This window comes from Balaenoptera ricei, chromosome 10 (assembly GCF_028023285.1).
Source record: "Balaenoptera ricei isolate mBalRic1 chromosome 10, mBalRic1.hap2, whole genome shotgun sequence".
In the NCBI taxonomy this organism is placed as follows: domain Eukaryota; kingdom Metazoa; phylum Chordata; class Mammalia; order Artiodactyla; family Balaenopteridae; genus Balaenoptera; species Balaenoptera ricei.
In genome coordinates, this window is record NC_082648.1 from 86,947,019 (window position 1) to 86,960,872 (window position 13,854).

A 13,854-nucleotide genomic window follows, 5' to 3' on the forward strand; every position below is an offset into this window, starting at 1 on the left:
CTTTCTTTAAGGCGGTGTGGGGAAATGTCCTTCTGCTGCGTTGTACCCAGGGACTTTAATTTATGGAGATGACTGAGTGATGACAGAGAGGTAATTGCCATTGAAAGAATGTGTTACATTTCCCAAGAGAAGGGGACCTACCATGCCACACAAGGCCATAGGGGAAACACCAGATTTGGGTTAGGAGGCAGACAGAGGCAGGAACCAGGGGAAAGCCTAGGCCAGATCCTTTACTGGAATTTCTTTGGGAAAGGCAAGTCAGGGCAGGAGAAACAGGTGAAAATTGGCTGGTATGAATGATTCCAGTGGGCTTTGGGGCATAAGAGTTGTCCCTGTTGTCTGTACCTGGCCCTGGGTTGATTTAGGGCAGTGGAAATATTGGCTTGATGTAGGAGAGTTTAGATAAGAAGGTGGTTGGGGGTAATGGGCTGGATTGGTTGGTTTGCATATGAAAAACATGCTTCCAAGTAAATTGTTTGACTATCTTGGGGAATTAGCTAGCCCTGGGAGAGGCAGTCTTTCCCAGGGTCTGTAAGTCCCCAAATGCCAGAGCTTCAGGGATACAGAAATTAAGAAAATATAGTTAATATAACTGTTCCTGTGATGAATAGATGCTAAAAAGACAATTACAGAATCCAAGAAAACACAGAACACTCACCCTTCAGTATGTGACCTTCCAGGTAATAGTTTCAGCAAGGCACCTCACTCCTAGGTGTAGAGTCTCATTCAGTTTCTCAAGAAGGGATCAGAGGGGAAGGAGTAGCTGCCTGGCTATGCAAACCATGGGGAAGGTATTTGGGAGGGAGAGTCTAATTGTTCTAGGAGGGACAGTCGTCTTGAAGAAGGATCTTATTTCCCCGTCCAGGGACTGAACCTAGCCGCCAGTCTACCAGGGGCTATTGGCTAGAAGCGAAGTTCCCTGATTCTTACCCCGTTGGAAAGCAAAAATATTTCAAGGAGGCAAAAACTGCAAAACAGGTACAAAGTTTATTATTAGAGACACAACACACAGAGAAACTATTTAAGTCAGAAGCAAGGGAGAAATACACACCCAGAAAGAAAGTGTGTGGGTGTCCCCCCTTAATGAGGAGCAGCACAGTAAAGAGGTGATTTAAATCACTTACACAGGACAGTCCTCCCGGGTCTTTGTTTATCTTTGGCCAGTTATGGTGTTTCTTTTTTCACACGTGACTGGTCTTAGGACCCTCCCCAAGATGTCTGTGCAACTTTTTGCTAAGATGGATCCCACCGCAGAGGCCTGTGGGTGCATGTCCACAAATATTATGGGGTGGCGTCCCCTCCCTTTTTGACACCTAAGGAGCCTTCCTGCACATGTGTAGACAGGGAAGTTTTCCTTGACCTCGGGAGCGGGCACCTTATCTCTTTACTTTAGCAGAGCTCAGCTTCTGCCACTAGCTTTGTCCTTGGAGTGTCTGGGTGAGAACAAAGCTTCAATTTTACTCCACTGGACAACCACCAGCTGTCTGGCCCAGAGGCCCATCTATCTCCCACCTCATAATCATTCCTCATCCAGACTCTCAATCAAACCTCTTGTTTTAATAACCCCTAAAACATTGTGCCCCGCTTTAGAGGAACTGGTGCCCCTCCCAAATCCAAGTGTCTTGTAAAGTGCCACTTCTCTTAATCCATGTAAAGCTCCTTGCTTTCATCCCTCATTTGATACCTAGCACATTGTGACCATGTGGTATTGCCAACCTATTTGTAATTTCTTTGAGATCAGAGGCCAGTTTCCATTTTATATTCCCTTATACCTATTACAGAGCCATGCACATGATAGATAGCAGTATCTGCTTATTTTTAAGTTAAGAATTTATTATAGGGAATTCCCTGGCAATCCAGTGATCCAGTGGTTAGGACTCGGCGCTTTCACTGCTGGGGCCCAGGTTGGATTCCCTGGGGTTGCGGAACTAAGATCCTGCAAGCCTTGCAGCGTGGCCGGAAAAAAAAAAAAAAAGAATTTATTATAAGAGTGAAATATTTATTTATGGAAAACATAAAGAAAAAAGCATAGAAAGGAAAAATGTCACCCACAATCACTCTTCTTGGAACTAACTGTTACTATTTTTATAGAGCCAGGGTATTTTATCTTGAATTCACTGTCAGATTTTTTTCCCCATTGGTGGGGGTATAAATGAGGTGGGCCTCAGTCATTTGCTTTGTACACCTTCTGTAGTACTCTGTCCTCTTCATAGAATAACCCTCTCCATTTATTTAAAAAAAAAAAAAAAAAAAAAAAGCAAATGATGCCACTATCAGCTGCTTCCAATTAACCTCCTCTGGCAGTTTCCGTAAATGACTCAGCACCTGGACTCCTTAAAGAGGTCAGGTTATTTTGAATCACAACCTCATAAAATCACTTAACGCTACTCTGTAGGTTCAATATAAACATTTCTTCCTGTAGCCTTGTTTCTAGAATTCAAAATGATCATGTTAGAACCTTTCCTTTCCTATTACCTTTTTATTTATTTTATTTAATTAATTAATTAATTAATTTTTTGCTATTACCTTTTTAAAAATGACTGGGCCGGAGAGTGTGAGCCAATTAGACTAGGAAGGTGGTTCACAATATTTTCCAGTATGAGAAGCCCTTTTTAATAGAAAAAAATTTGAGGAACCCCAGATGATTGTGGCTCGATATTTAATATTCATTGAACAAATACATACACATTGTTGAGGATTTAAAATGGGAATATTAAATGGAAATGGGTTAACTATATTGAGAAATTCATCTTAAAATCCCAAATTTTCATTCAAAGATAGTATTTGACTCGTTTTTATTTTCCAGGCCAGGTTCTATTAGTTTTCCTATAATATATTGCTTTAGAAAATCTTGCCTTTTACTTTTTACATAGGCAGGAATAATTAAAGTATTCTGGCTTTCATCTGAACTAGAGCCAAACCTGTGGTCACAAAATAGATACTGAGATGACAGGCACACCTTGGCATGAGGGAACTTTTTAACCCTCTCAAGATTCTGACTGAGATCTTCAAAAGCCACTCTCTTTGAACTGGAGGGAAGGGTTCATTGGCAGGTTGATTCCTCCTACTACCTGTTAATGGGTGTTTTGGGGGAGGAAGTGGGGAACGGCAGGACGCCTGAAGTCAACGTCTGCTAGAATTATGTGGGCAGTTTGGTCTGGGGGCAGTCTATGTTATCTCAGGACCCCAGGAGTTCATGGCTTCAAAGGAAAAAGAGGATTGTGATGGTGGTAATATGACTATTGAGAAACCCTTTCAATAATATCATATCTTCCCAGTTATTTGCCATCAACAGGTTGGGACCCAGGTTTTATAAAGATTATACACACATGTAAACACAGCTACTGTGGTAGGTGGGTGGAATGATAGGGAAAGGAATAGGTCAAAAACACTGACAGAATTCCAGAACTGCTCCAAGGGTTTGGGGTTTAATGTATTTGGTGGGGAGGTCCAGGATGGGGTGAGACTTCTGAAGTAGCTGTATATAAGATCAGGTCCTGTACTTGCTCAAAATTAAGTGCCAGGGAAATCTTACTAGAACTCTATGGATTTCAAGTGAGGGATGCTTGCACAGATGTTCTCCATGGTACATCAATTTGGAGAGAAATGCAACATTAGCTGTGCACAACACAGCTTGAGGCACTTGTGTCCAACTCTCAGGAGAATCAGCCCTACAGAACATTTAGCAAAGTATTTAAAATTCCAGAGAGTCTAAATCTTAATGGGAACCCCCCGCCCCCTTTTTTGTAGGCTGGAAACCAAAGTGAGCTAAGCTATTATACAATTATTATGATAAAATATACCTGAGTTATTTTATCTGTAATAAGTAAACATCTAGTTTTCATTAGTACTAGTGGCAGAAAGAACCAGCAATTAACCAAAGAAGCATTAAAGGAAGAAAAGATGGTAGAAAGTTCTTTAAAAAGTAACTTATATTGGTCTGGTTTAAACTTAATGTCAGCTAAGAAATTCATTTCTTACAGTTATAGTTTAAGTAAAAATGAACCAAAATGAACTAATTTGTTTAGACAGTTTCTACCTGCTTTATCACCACAGTATAATTTATCATTAGTTGCCTCTGGCTTATTTTAGAGGTTAGTTGTCTGGGGCTTATTTCCTTTATACAGTCTCAAAAACAGAGATTTCCTAAAACAGGATTAGAAAGCTCTTCTTGAGATGGTTGCAGAGATTAACCTTAATTTTGGCCAAAGTCTAATCTTGTCTGGATTTGGCTCAGTGATAAGACAACAGCTGTGTTTATAAGAAAGATCAAAGTTTTGTGTTTAACCACCATTAGAAGCGAAGAGACCAGCAGCATTTATTGTCTTTTACTACAAAGGAAGGAAATAGGCACTCAACTCAATATAGCACTAAAAAATGCAGTTGGTAGAAATGCTTATTTCATACACCTTTAAATCTATTGGGTTACTCAAATTGTTTGCAAAGGCTGAGAAACCTGGTGGCCCTCCCCTTTCACTTACCATTGTTCCTATGGATTTTATAAGCTCATATAAGTGTTACAAGTCCCAAGGTAGTGTATTCTGTTAAAAATTAGTCGAGAAGGCACACAACTTTATAACAAAGACATGAGTTAAACAGAAATAAGCTCATCCAAAGAAATTTCCAGGCAAACGTAATTTGATCCTCATAAGGGCAACAATTGTTTTTACTAAGGTAGTTCAAAGAACAGCTGAAAAGGTCAGCAAGAAGATTCAAAGCTTTTGATTTCCCATGAAGTCTGTGTCCATGCATGCAAAAGAAACTGGTTGAGTTTGAGTAATGGATATGTCATCAAATGTGTATTCGATTTTGCTTTTGTGAAATGAGATCCTCAAAGCTGATATCCTAATTATTTTGTTGTGTTACTGCACTTAGTGAACAAATGGTTGCTATAAATTAAAGCCATGTTAATAATAACAACAAAACAAAACTACCTATGTTTTATATGGCATATTTCTTTAAATGTATAATCAGAAACAAATGTGAGCTGTTTTGAAATTCTTTTCCGATGCCTTGTTAAAAATAAATGTTTTCGAATGAGCAAGGTGTTAGATTAAAGAAACAGAGTGTTCTCTCCTGTCCCTGTTGTTGAGCATACCAACAGCTTAATAAAGATATACTGGAACAGAATGCTGCTTCTGAGGACCTGACCAGGCTCTTACCAGGAATATGTGGAAATGGACCATCATAATGTTCATTTTTACTTTAAAATATTTTATTTGGGCCCAGAACTAAGGGTATTACTGGTATGGTCTAAAGTTGGGTTAAACTGAGTTTAACTTTTTGAGCTACAGAAAAATATGGGGAATAATTTGGAGCAAATAACTTTTTCTCTCTTCAGAAATTAAGTCTTGGGCACAATACTGTCTCATAACTTCCCAATCAGCATTTCTGGGATAATGTCAGATTTTGGACAATTACAAAAAACCAGACACAAATGTGCAAACCAGATTTCAATTTCTTCTCCACTGACATGAGATTTAAAACAGCAACAGGAACATTTCTAGGTCAGTGTCAATATGTAGTCACAAATTACCAAAGTAAAACAAACTGGCGAGCATGGGTGTGCGATTTTGTGTTTTTGGCATGGGAGAGACATTGAAATATTCACAACATACAAGCCAAATCATAAAAATAAAATGAGACTTATGATCCCATCATTTTGAAAGCGTAGATTTAGTTCTGACATCTTGCAGATTTGTGATATCCTGACTTTTGCTTCAACAGTCCTAAATAACACAAATTTTAGAACATAAGCACAACATTTTTTTCTTTCTAAAATGTTTGTAAGTGAAGCAATCCTGAGGAAAACAATTTCAACAGAAGAAAAACCTCTTAGGCATATTTATAAACAAACAAGGAAAAACTACAACACACAAACACACACACAATCAGATCTCATATTATTTATCAGGAATTAGAAGTGATGACCAATAATTACTTCCCCATTAAACATTTCCTCCTGTTTCAGTCTAATTTAAACATAGTTATCTAAGAACAAGGTGCCATCTCAGAAACATTTAAGTTTGGTAAGAATGGTGAAGATTTATAAAAGGCGGAGGGTGTTAAAGGTATTAAATCATAAGTTATTTTTCAAGGTAAGCTTTATCCCATATATCAGATGTTCTGAGAACGCTGAGAGGTCCAGTCAAAAGGAATTTGCATATAGTAAATAAATAGGGTTGAGTTACGTAATGAGTCACATTTTAAAGAAATTGAGAATCATTTCTTATATTAAGTTGAATAATAATCCTTTATAATTACTGAGGAAGTTGTAATAAGACCCCTACATATATAGGTTGCTAACAAAAATGCATATACATTCATCCCCACCTATACATTCAACCATTTCCAGAGTAACACTGAAAGGAGAGACCTTTTTTTCCTTTTGTAAATGTTTGTGTCTTTGAGAATTAGGAAAACAGTATGTATTTAAGGTATAGAAGATAGGACACATACACTTTGGAAAGTCCTGTGATAAAGTCAAAAGCATTATGTTTCCTTAATCATCTCTTTTCTAGAGCTGCTGAGTCAACTGTAGTCTTAAAGATGACTAAAAAAAAAAAAATACACACACAGAATAGAGTAGGAAAATAATTTTTCAAACCATCAACATTTTATTTAAAAAAAGCAATTGGAACATTTCTAGATCTTACAGTATATATTTGATACAAAAATAAGGAATTCTCCAAAATGCGTACTAAAAATACAGTTTTATGGATCTAAGTACACAGAAAATTTATTTTACATTTCAGTCACCCAAAATAACAGCTTGTGGTCTCCTCCGATTGCACACAGTGGGAGACTTCTATGCCAGGAAAGGCCAGATCCAACGGCTACAGAACCAACGAGGATGGGCTATAGAATATGTGAAGAATTAAAGAAGCTCAATACATTACCGACATTAATAAATAAAAACTACCCTTCAAAAATAAGAAATGCATTGAAAAATTGTCTTTTTTTTATAGTGGAAACAGAATTAAAAAATGTGCTCCCTCAGAGGTGAAGTACACATTAGAAGGATACAAATAATCTATGAATAATTGGTGCAGTCCAGATTCTAACATTTTTGCAGTCTAAACCAACCAAGCAAGCAAAATTATTACACATTTAAATGAAGAAGGAAATAGAAGAAATAAAATGCTTCTTACATGAATATTGGCAAAAAGCCTGTTACCACTGGTGATTTAAACATCAAAAAATGCTTTCTCTTTCCAATTTAAGCAGGTAATAGATATTCATAAATGTTTTAGTTACACATTACAAATCTGGGGGGCTATAAGGAGAAAAGTAGAAAACACAAATTTAAAACCACATATGCCACCAAACATCTCCACATTACCTGAGGGTGTCCTAAATGATGAATTTGAAACTGGCTTGCCATTTTTCCAGGATAACCAGTGGTTGCAAACAAGTTTTCATTAATTGTGGACCACCTAAGAAAAGACAAAGGATGAAAATCAGTACAGAATCCTACAGACAATTATATGCTTTTCTAAGATTGGTTATTTCTTTTTATACAAAAATGATAATTTTATAACCCTAAATTTGATAATATGGCTTTACAATCAGACTGGGAATTCCAGGGAAGTTAGCTATAAATATTTTCTCATTCTGTGAATATTTATTAAGTGCTTACTTATCATGTGCCACTTTGTTAAATTACAAAGCTACACAAGGTTAGCAGTTCCTTTCTTTTAAAAAATTATTTATTTATTTATTTATTATTTATGGCTGTGTTGGGTTTTTGCCCCTGTGCGAGGCAACTGGACTCTCCCCAGTTGCGGCAAGTGGGGGCCACTCCTCATCGCGGTGCGTGGGCCTCTCACTATCGCGGCCTCTCTTGTTGCGGAGCACAGGCTCCAGACGCGCAGGCTCAGCAATTGTGGCTCACGGGCCTAGTTGCTCCGCGGCATGCGGGATCCTCTCAGACCAGGGCTCGAACCCGTGTCCCCTGCACTGGCAGGCAGACTCCCAACCACTGCACCACCAGGGAAGCCCAAGCAGTTCCTTTCTTATAACGAAAAGGCTGACAGTATGATAGGAGATACAAACAAGGAATGAGACAGATAGAAAATATTTCACAGTGCAATACATTAAAAAAAACCCCATACATTTAATGTTCTTACTGACATTTATTTTAAAATTAGTGATAAACTTATGAGTTTAAACTCCTTGGAATCATGTAAACACCTGGAATATATAGATGTTTAAATATTCAAGTATTAAGGCATCATAGATATTGGAATACAATGAATGATCAAGTGTTAATGGAGCTCCAGCAACAAGCCCAGCACTATAATAAGTGCAGTAGGGGAGGTACAAGGGGGAAAAAAAAAGATTCCTTGACAAAAAACAAACAAAAAACCCGCTAAAGTCTAGTTTAATGTGTGGCAGACATTATGTGTTGCTTGTCCAACAGCCAGCCTATTCTGCCTTTTTTCTGTGTTAACTGAACCCCAAATATGTTCTGGCACAGTGTGTCTAACCCCAAGGGATGAGACACAACTGGTATAAGGCAAAGATAGCAACCCCCAATAAAAGGGGTGCTCCTTCGTCTCCTCTTATTTTGGACAATGTGGTATGAGGCTATGGTGCCTGGAACTCTGGCAGCCATCTTGTGATTGGGAAGCAAGAAGCCAAAGCCTGTCGTTGAGGCTGGCAGAGGGAAAGGTCTGAACTCTTAATGACATCAGTAAGCTACTAAACCAATCCTCAGACCGCCTCCTCCAGACTTAGGTACCACAGTTCGTTGATTTTCTTTTTAGCAACTGGAAGAAAAATGTTTAAAACTGAAGTATAGTTGATTTACAATATCGTGCTAGTTTCAGGGGTACAGCACGGTGATTCAGTTACAAATACATATATATATATATATATATATATATATATATATATATATATATATATGTATTTCTTTCCCTTATAAGTTATTACAAAATATTGAGTATAGTTCTCTATGCTATATAGTAGGTCCTTGTTGGTTATCTATTTTATATATAGTACTGTGTATGTGTTAATCCCAAACTCCTAATTTATCCCTCCCCCACCCCCCTTTCCCCTTTGGTAACCATAAGTTTGTTTTCTATGTCTGTGAGTCTATAGTTTTGTTGATTTTAAAATGTGTATTTGCTCACATCTCTGAAATCAGGATGCATCTTATAATCTATGGCATTCTTACATTTAGTTGAATATATTTTTTTCTTAGGAATACATAAAATAATAGTGTCCCCAGGTTCTACAATTTTATTGGGGGTATTTTAGATTTGATGAAATACAGCACATAATAAATGTTCTAGTGACTTTAGTCTCTGTTAGTAAATTTTCCTGAGGCCGAAAGCACCCTAATGACTACACTATACAATGCAGTATTACATAAAAATGAATGAAAAAGAACAAGTACATTAATTTACATGGAAAAAAGGTCACAGATATATAATATCCAGTGTGTTCTCATTTAAAGAACAATGTAGTTCATATGCATAAACGTGGGTCCACCTACATTTTACGTCTTTATCAGCACAAAAAATAAGAAAGCATATGCTTCAAATTGTTGAGGTGGCATTGGTGGAGTGGCAACATTTTGTATTTTATAAAAATTTTCAAAGAAAATACTGGAAAACAATCTCTCACCCAGACCGAAAGACAAAAGCAAAGACTTAGTTAGGAAAGTAAAACATCCATTTATAAAAGAATCAGAGAAAAAGAAAAAAATCAGTGCAAAGGAGAGGACTGGGAAAGTATTCCAGGAGTTGGTGCAGCATGAGCAAAGTAACCAAATTCAGAAAATGAAATTATAACCCCAACAAAAATGGTACATTACCTGAATAAGCAGGCTCGATCCATGTGGACAGGTCTCTTATCTTGAGGGTAACTAAAAGATAATATTTTATGTTTTATGAATTACGTGTTGGTCTTAAGTAGAGGGACTTAAATTAAGGTTTAAAAAGTATTTTCTCTTTAAAGAACACAATGCCCAAGGTATGTAAACTGTGGCAAAATTCCAAATAAGCACTGAATTAAAATAGCTGAAATATGATAAAGACATAAACATGATTTAGAACCACTGCAGAACACCATCATTCAACAGGGTCAGTGTTTTTTCTTCTTTTTTTAACATAAGTAAACACTGCTCAGATCAAAGATCTCCTCCTCTGCCATTTTTCTTTGTTATTCTCAAAGTAAATCTGTAAAAGCCATCTCTGTTACATAAAAGGCCATAGCTCTGGCCCTTCTACAGGAAAGACTTGCTTTTGCTCTATAGTGTGGCCCAGGTATACAAGAATGGGTCAATGGATCATACAGCAATAGTGACTGATTTTTTGGTAAGCAATAGATAAATATACTAAGGAAGTACCTGGACCGAGTAATATCCCAAATTAACCAATCATTCCCTGCAACAGCTCCAACTTTGAAGGTGTTTTTTAAGCACCAGTGTGCTGACATTAATGGCATCTGTTCTGATTCAAGAGATAAAATAGCCTGTTGAGCCAAAAGATCATAAAACCGAATTGTTCCATTCTTCTCTGCAACCATCAACTGTAAGACAGAAAAATAAAGAAAATTCAACCACCTAATTTACTAACCACCTAATTTACTAAATCTGAGAAGGAGGCAGAGATTCAATGTCGTACATATAGTAAAATGTAAACATTTGCATATATTACAAATCGGAGATCAAATGCAAAGGAAATAAGACAAGCCTAGGTAAAAATCTCTATCAAATATTAAAAAATCTCATAGTAAACGGGCAAAAGACAGACATAAGAAAATTGGATACAATTTTAAATGATTATGTATGGTCACCAGGAAGAAGAGATCAGCCTAAAGATTCATTCTGGGTAAATTATACATACACACACACACACACGAGTTATTCACAGTAGGTAAGGTTCTATAAAGTTGCTGCAAACACTGAATTAGCGGGTATCAAACCACTGATCCTAAAGGAAATTAAAGGGTTCAGTTCTATGAGTCTCTGATCACATTTTTGTCAACTGATCAATACATAATCTTGTGTGTTTCTGTTTAAAGACGTCTTATTTAATATATATTGATTCATTAACATAGAACTCACAGGCAGCAGCACTGTAACTCATGCCTGAACAAAGCTTACCTAACACGTAGTTTTTCCATAAGGCACATCACAGCCTTCCTGAACTTAGAAACACTAGGTAGCTCTTTAGCAGTGTGCTTGGGGGCCATTTTACACAGTGACAGAAACTCCCAACAAAAAGCATAAAAATGTGGCACTAAATAGACTATGAATAGGATACTTGTTTACAATATGAGAGCTAAAACAAGAAGGCAGAGTACTGCCTTATTCAGCCTTAGCTGGGAATGTGCACATTAGCCAACTCAAATTTTTTGTTGCTCTGTGCATGTCTGTGACTGTCAAAGTGTGATGGTGTTGATTTTGGGGTTACAAATAAATTTTAGTGAGTAGGCAAATTTGCAAATGTGGAATCTGTGGATAATGAAGATCTACTGTATACACACATGTATATGTAAAACACTATGCCATGTTCAACAGAAGTCCACAGTAAAAGACACGATGCTGGATCTCAAGAAACTTTCCATCTAGAGAAGAGAATTTGAAAAAAAAACTGTTCATAATTTTAGGCGAAATACAGTGGGATGCAAAAGAAGTAGTGATTATTTAGAACATGGGTAGTCTTTAAAATTAGGGGATTCTTAAGAGAAAAGGTGTAATTTAAAACTATTCTCGGGACTTCCCTGGTGGTCCAGTGGTTAGGACTTCACTTTGCAATGCAGGGAGTGCAGGTTAGATCCCAGGTTGAGGAGCTAAGATCCCACATGCCTCGGGGCCAAAGAACCAATAGAAGGAACAGAAGCAATATTGTAACAAATTCAATAAAGACTTAAAAAAAAAATGGTCCACATCAAAAAATCTTTAAAAAAGTAAATAAAACTATTCTCAATAACAGGAAGTCAATGACAAATATACAACAAAAACAAGTGCAACGTTGAGCTTTACATGCCATGCCTTATTTAATCCTCATAACCACTATCTGAGGAAATTGCTATCATTAATCCCATTTTTCAGAAAGGAGACTGAGGTGCAGAGTGATTAAAATAACTTGTTGAAGATCTCACCACTAGCCTGTGGCAGAACCTGGATTTGAACTCTGGTCTGAACCCAGGTCTAACCACAGTGCACATGTTCCTTACTACAAGACTAGATTATCAAGATTGATAAGTGGTCTGGTGTGCTATGTATAGTCAAGGGTGGGGAAGGACGGGAAATGGGAGGAGACCAAGGAAGACTTACCTGGACCTAGTAAAAATACTTGAGACTTTGAGCCTGTCTATAAAAATCTTGAGAATTTCAGGTATAACTTATGAACGATGGAAGGGCCAAGTCTACCCGGCCCAGGACCTAAGCCAGGAGAGCCAATAAAGCACAGGGGGTTACGAGTGCAGCTTCTTCAGTCAGGCTACCTGGTTCCGCTCTCAGGAACTGTAAGACCTTGAGCACACGGGGCTAATACAGTATCTGCTTCATAGGGCTGTTGGGGAGGATGGTACCAGTTAATACAGTTGACCCTTGAACAAGGTGGGGAGAGCCTTAGGGCAACTGACCCTCTGCACTGCTGAAAATCTGTATATAACTTATAGTTGGCCCTCTGTATCTGCGGTTCCTCCCTATCACGGTTCCTGCATCTGCAGTTTCAACCAACCAAAGATCATTTAGTACTGTAGTATTTACTACTGAAAAAAAATCTGTGTATAAGTGGATCTGTGTAGTTCAAATCCATGTTGTTCAAGGGTCAACTGTACATGTTAAAGCGCTTAGAACTGCTTTAGCACAGAGTAGGCACTCAAAAAACATTAGCTATTATAGTTTGAAGTCAGATTGAAAACTACTTTCTAGCAAAAAAAAATTATTTTGGTTATTTACTGTTTCTAAAACTGTGCTCAATGGTGACTTTTATTTGTTGTTGTTGTTGAAAGAGCAGATAGAGTAAAAAAGTTAATTTTTTAAGTTTCAGAATTGCTGGATCTAAAAACATTACAGGGGAATTCTTCTTGGACTTTTCAGAACCATAAACAGTAATTTGTACTGACTTTTCACAGGGGAAATATCTCAAATAGCAAGGAACACTGTAGTACTTGAATCAGACTGAGGTCAAATCTGTGACTGTGTGATCTAGGGCAAATTAATCTTTTGGTGCTTCAGTTTTCTTACCTACAAAATAGATAGAATAATGCTACCAACCTGAGAGTATTTGTGAAATTATATGAGAGAACTTACATGAAGTACTCAGCACAGCTCCTGGCACTGAGAAAGCATTCAACAAATGTTGATTGTTACACCTCATTTCATTTGGCAGCTCTAACCTTTTCTCTTAGGGTCAGAGAAAAGGATTTCCTCAGTCCAAACCCTCTGATCCCATGACATCCTAAATGCTTGCTTCTGTTATTACCACCTGATGAAATCCTAGCTCCAACTGTGGTTTATTGGACTTAAGAGCTTCGCTTCTAGAGATCTTCTGACTTTTGTAACTTGATGATGATGATGATGATGATGGTGATGGTGATGTATCGCCACGCACCTTGTGGGATCCCCAACCAGGGATCAAACCCAGGCCCCGGCAGTGAAAGTGCTGAGTCCTAACCACTGGACTGCCGGGGAATTCCCTATTAACTTTACTATTAAATGCTAGTGTTTGCTTTGTGCTTTCCACATTACATGGCTCTTTTGTGTACTTTATATCTCACAAGATTTTCATAAGAATTTTATGAGATAGGTGATCATGGACCCATCTCTCTTTCTTCTCTGGCTCCCTCATTTTCATCAAGACCAAGCATAACAGAACAAAAATTCTGGGC

The 13,854-nt window shown here is 37.6% G+C and overlaps 1 protein-coding gene across 1 annotated transcript in view; it reads right to left on the reverse strand.

Moving 5' to 3' along the window:
• Window positions 1-6,597: 6,597 nt before the first annotated feature.
• NUP37 (nucleoporin 37) overlaps window positions 6,598-13,854 on the reverse strand; it is a 41,880-nt gene continuing 34,623 nt past the window's right edge. The window contains exons 7-10 of the mRNA XM_059934766.1: window positions 10,358-10,539; window positions 9,824-9,874; window positions 7,343-7,436; window positions 6,598-6,858 (exon numbers count right to left, since the gene is read on the reverse strand). Coding sequence (XP_059790749.1) covers window positions 6,745-6,858; window positions 7,343-7,436; window positions 9,824-9,874; window positions 10,358-10,539 — 441 coding nt within the window. The 3' untranslated portion in view covers window positions 6,598-6,744. The remainder of the gene's footprint in view (window positions 6,859-7,342; window positions 7,437-9,823; window positions 9,875-10,357; window positions 10,540-13,854) is intronic.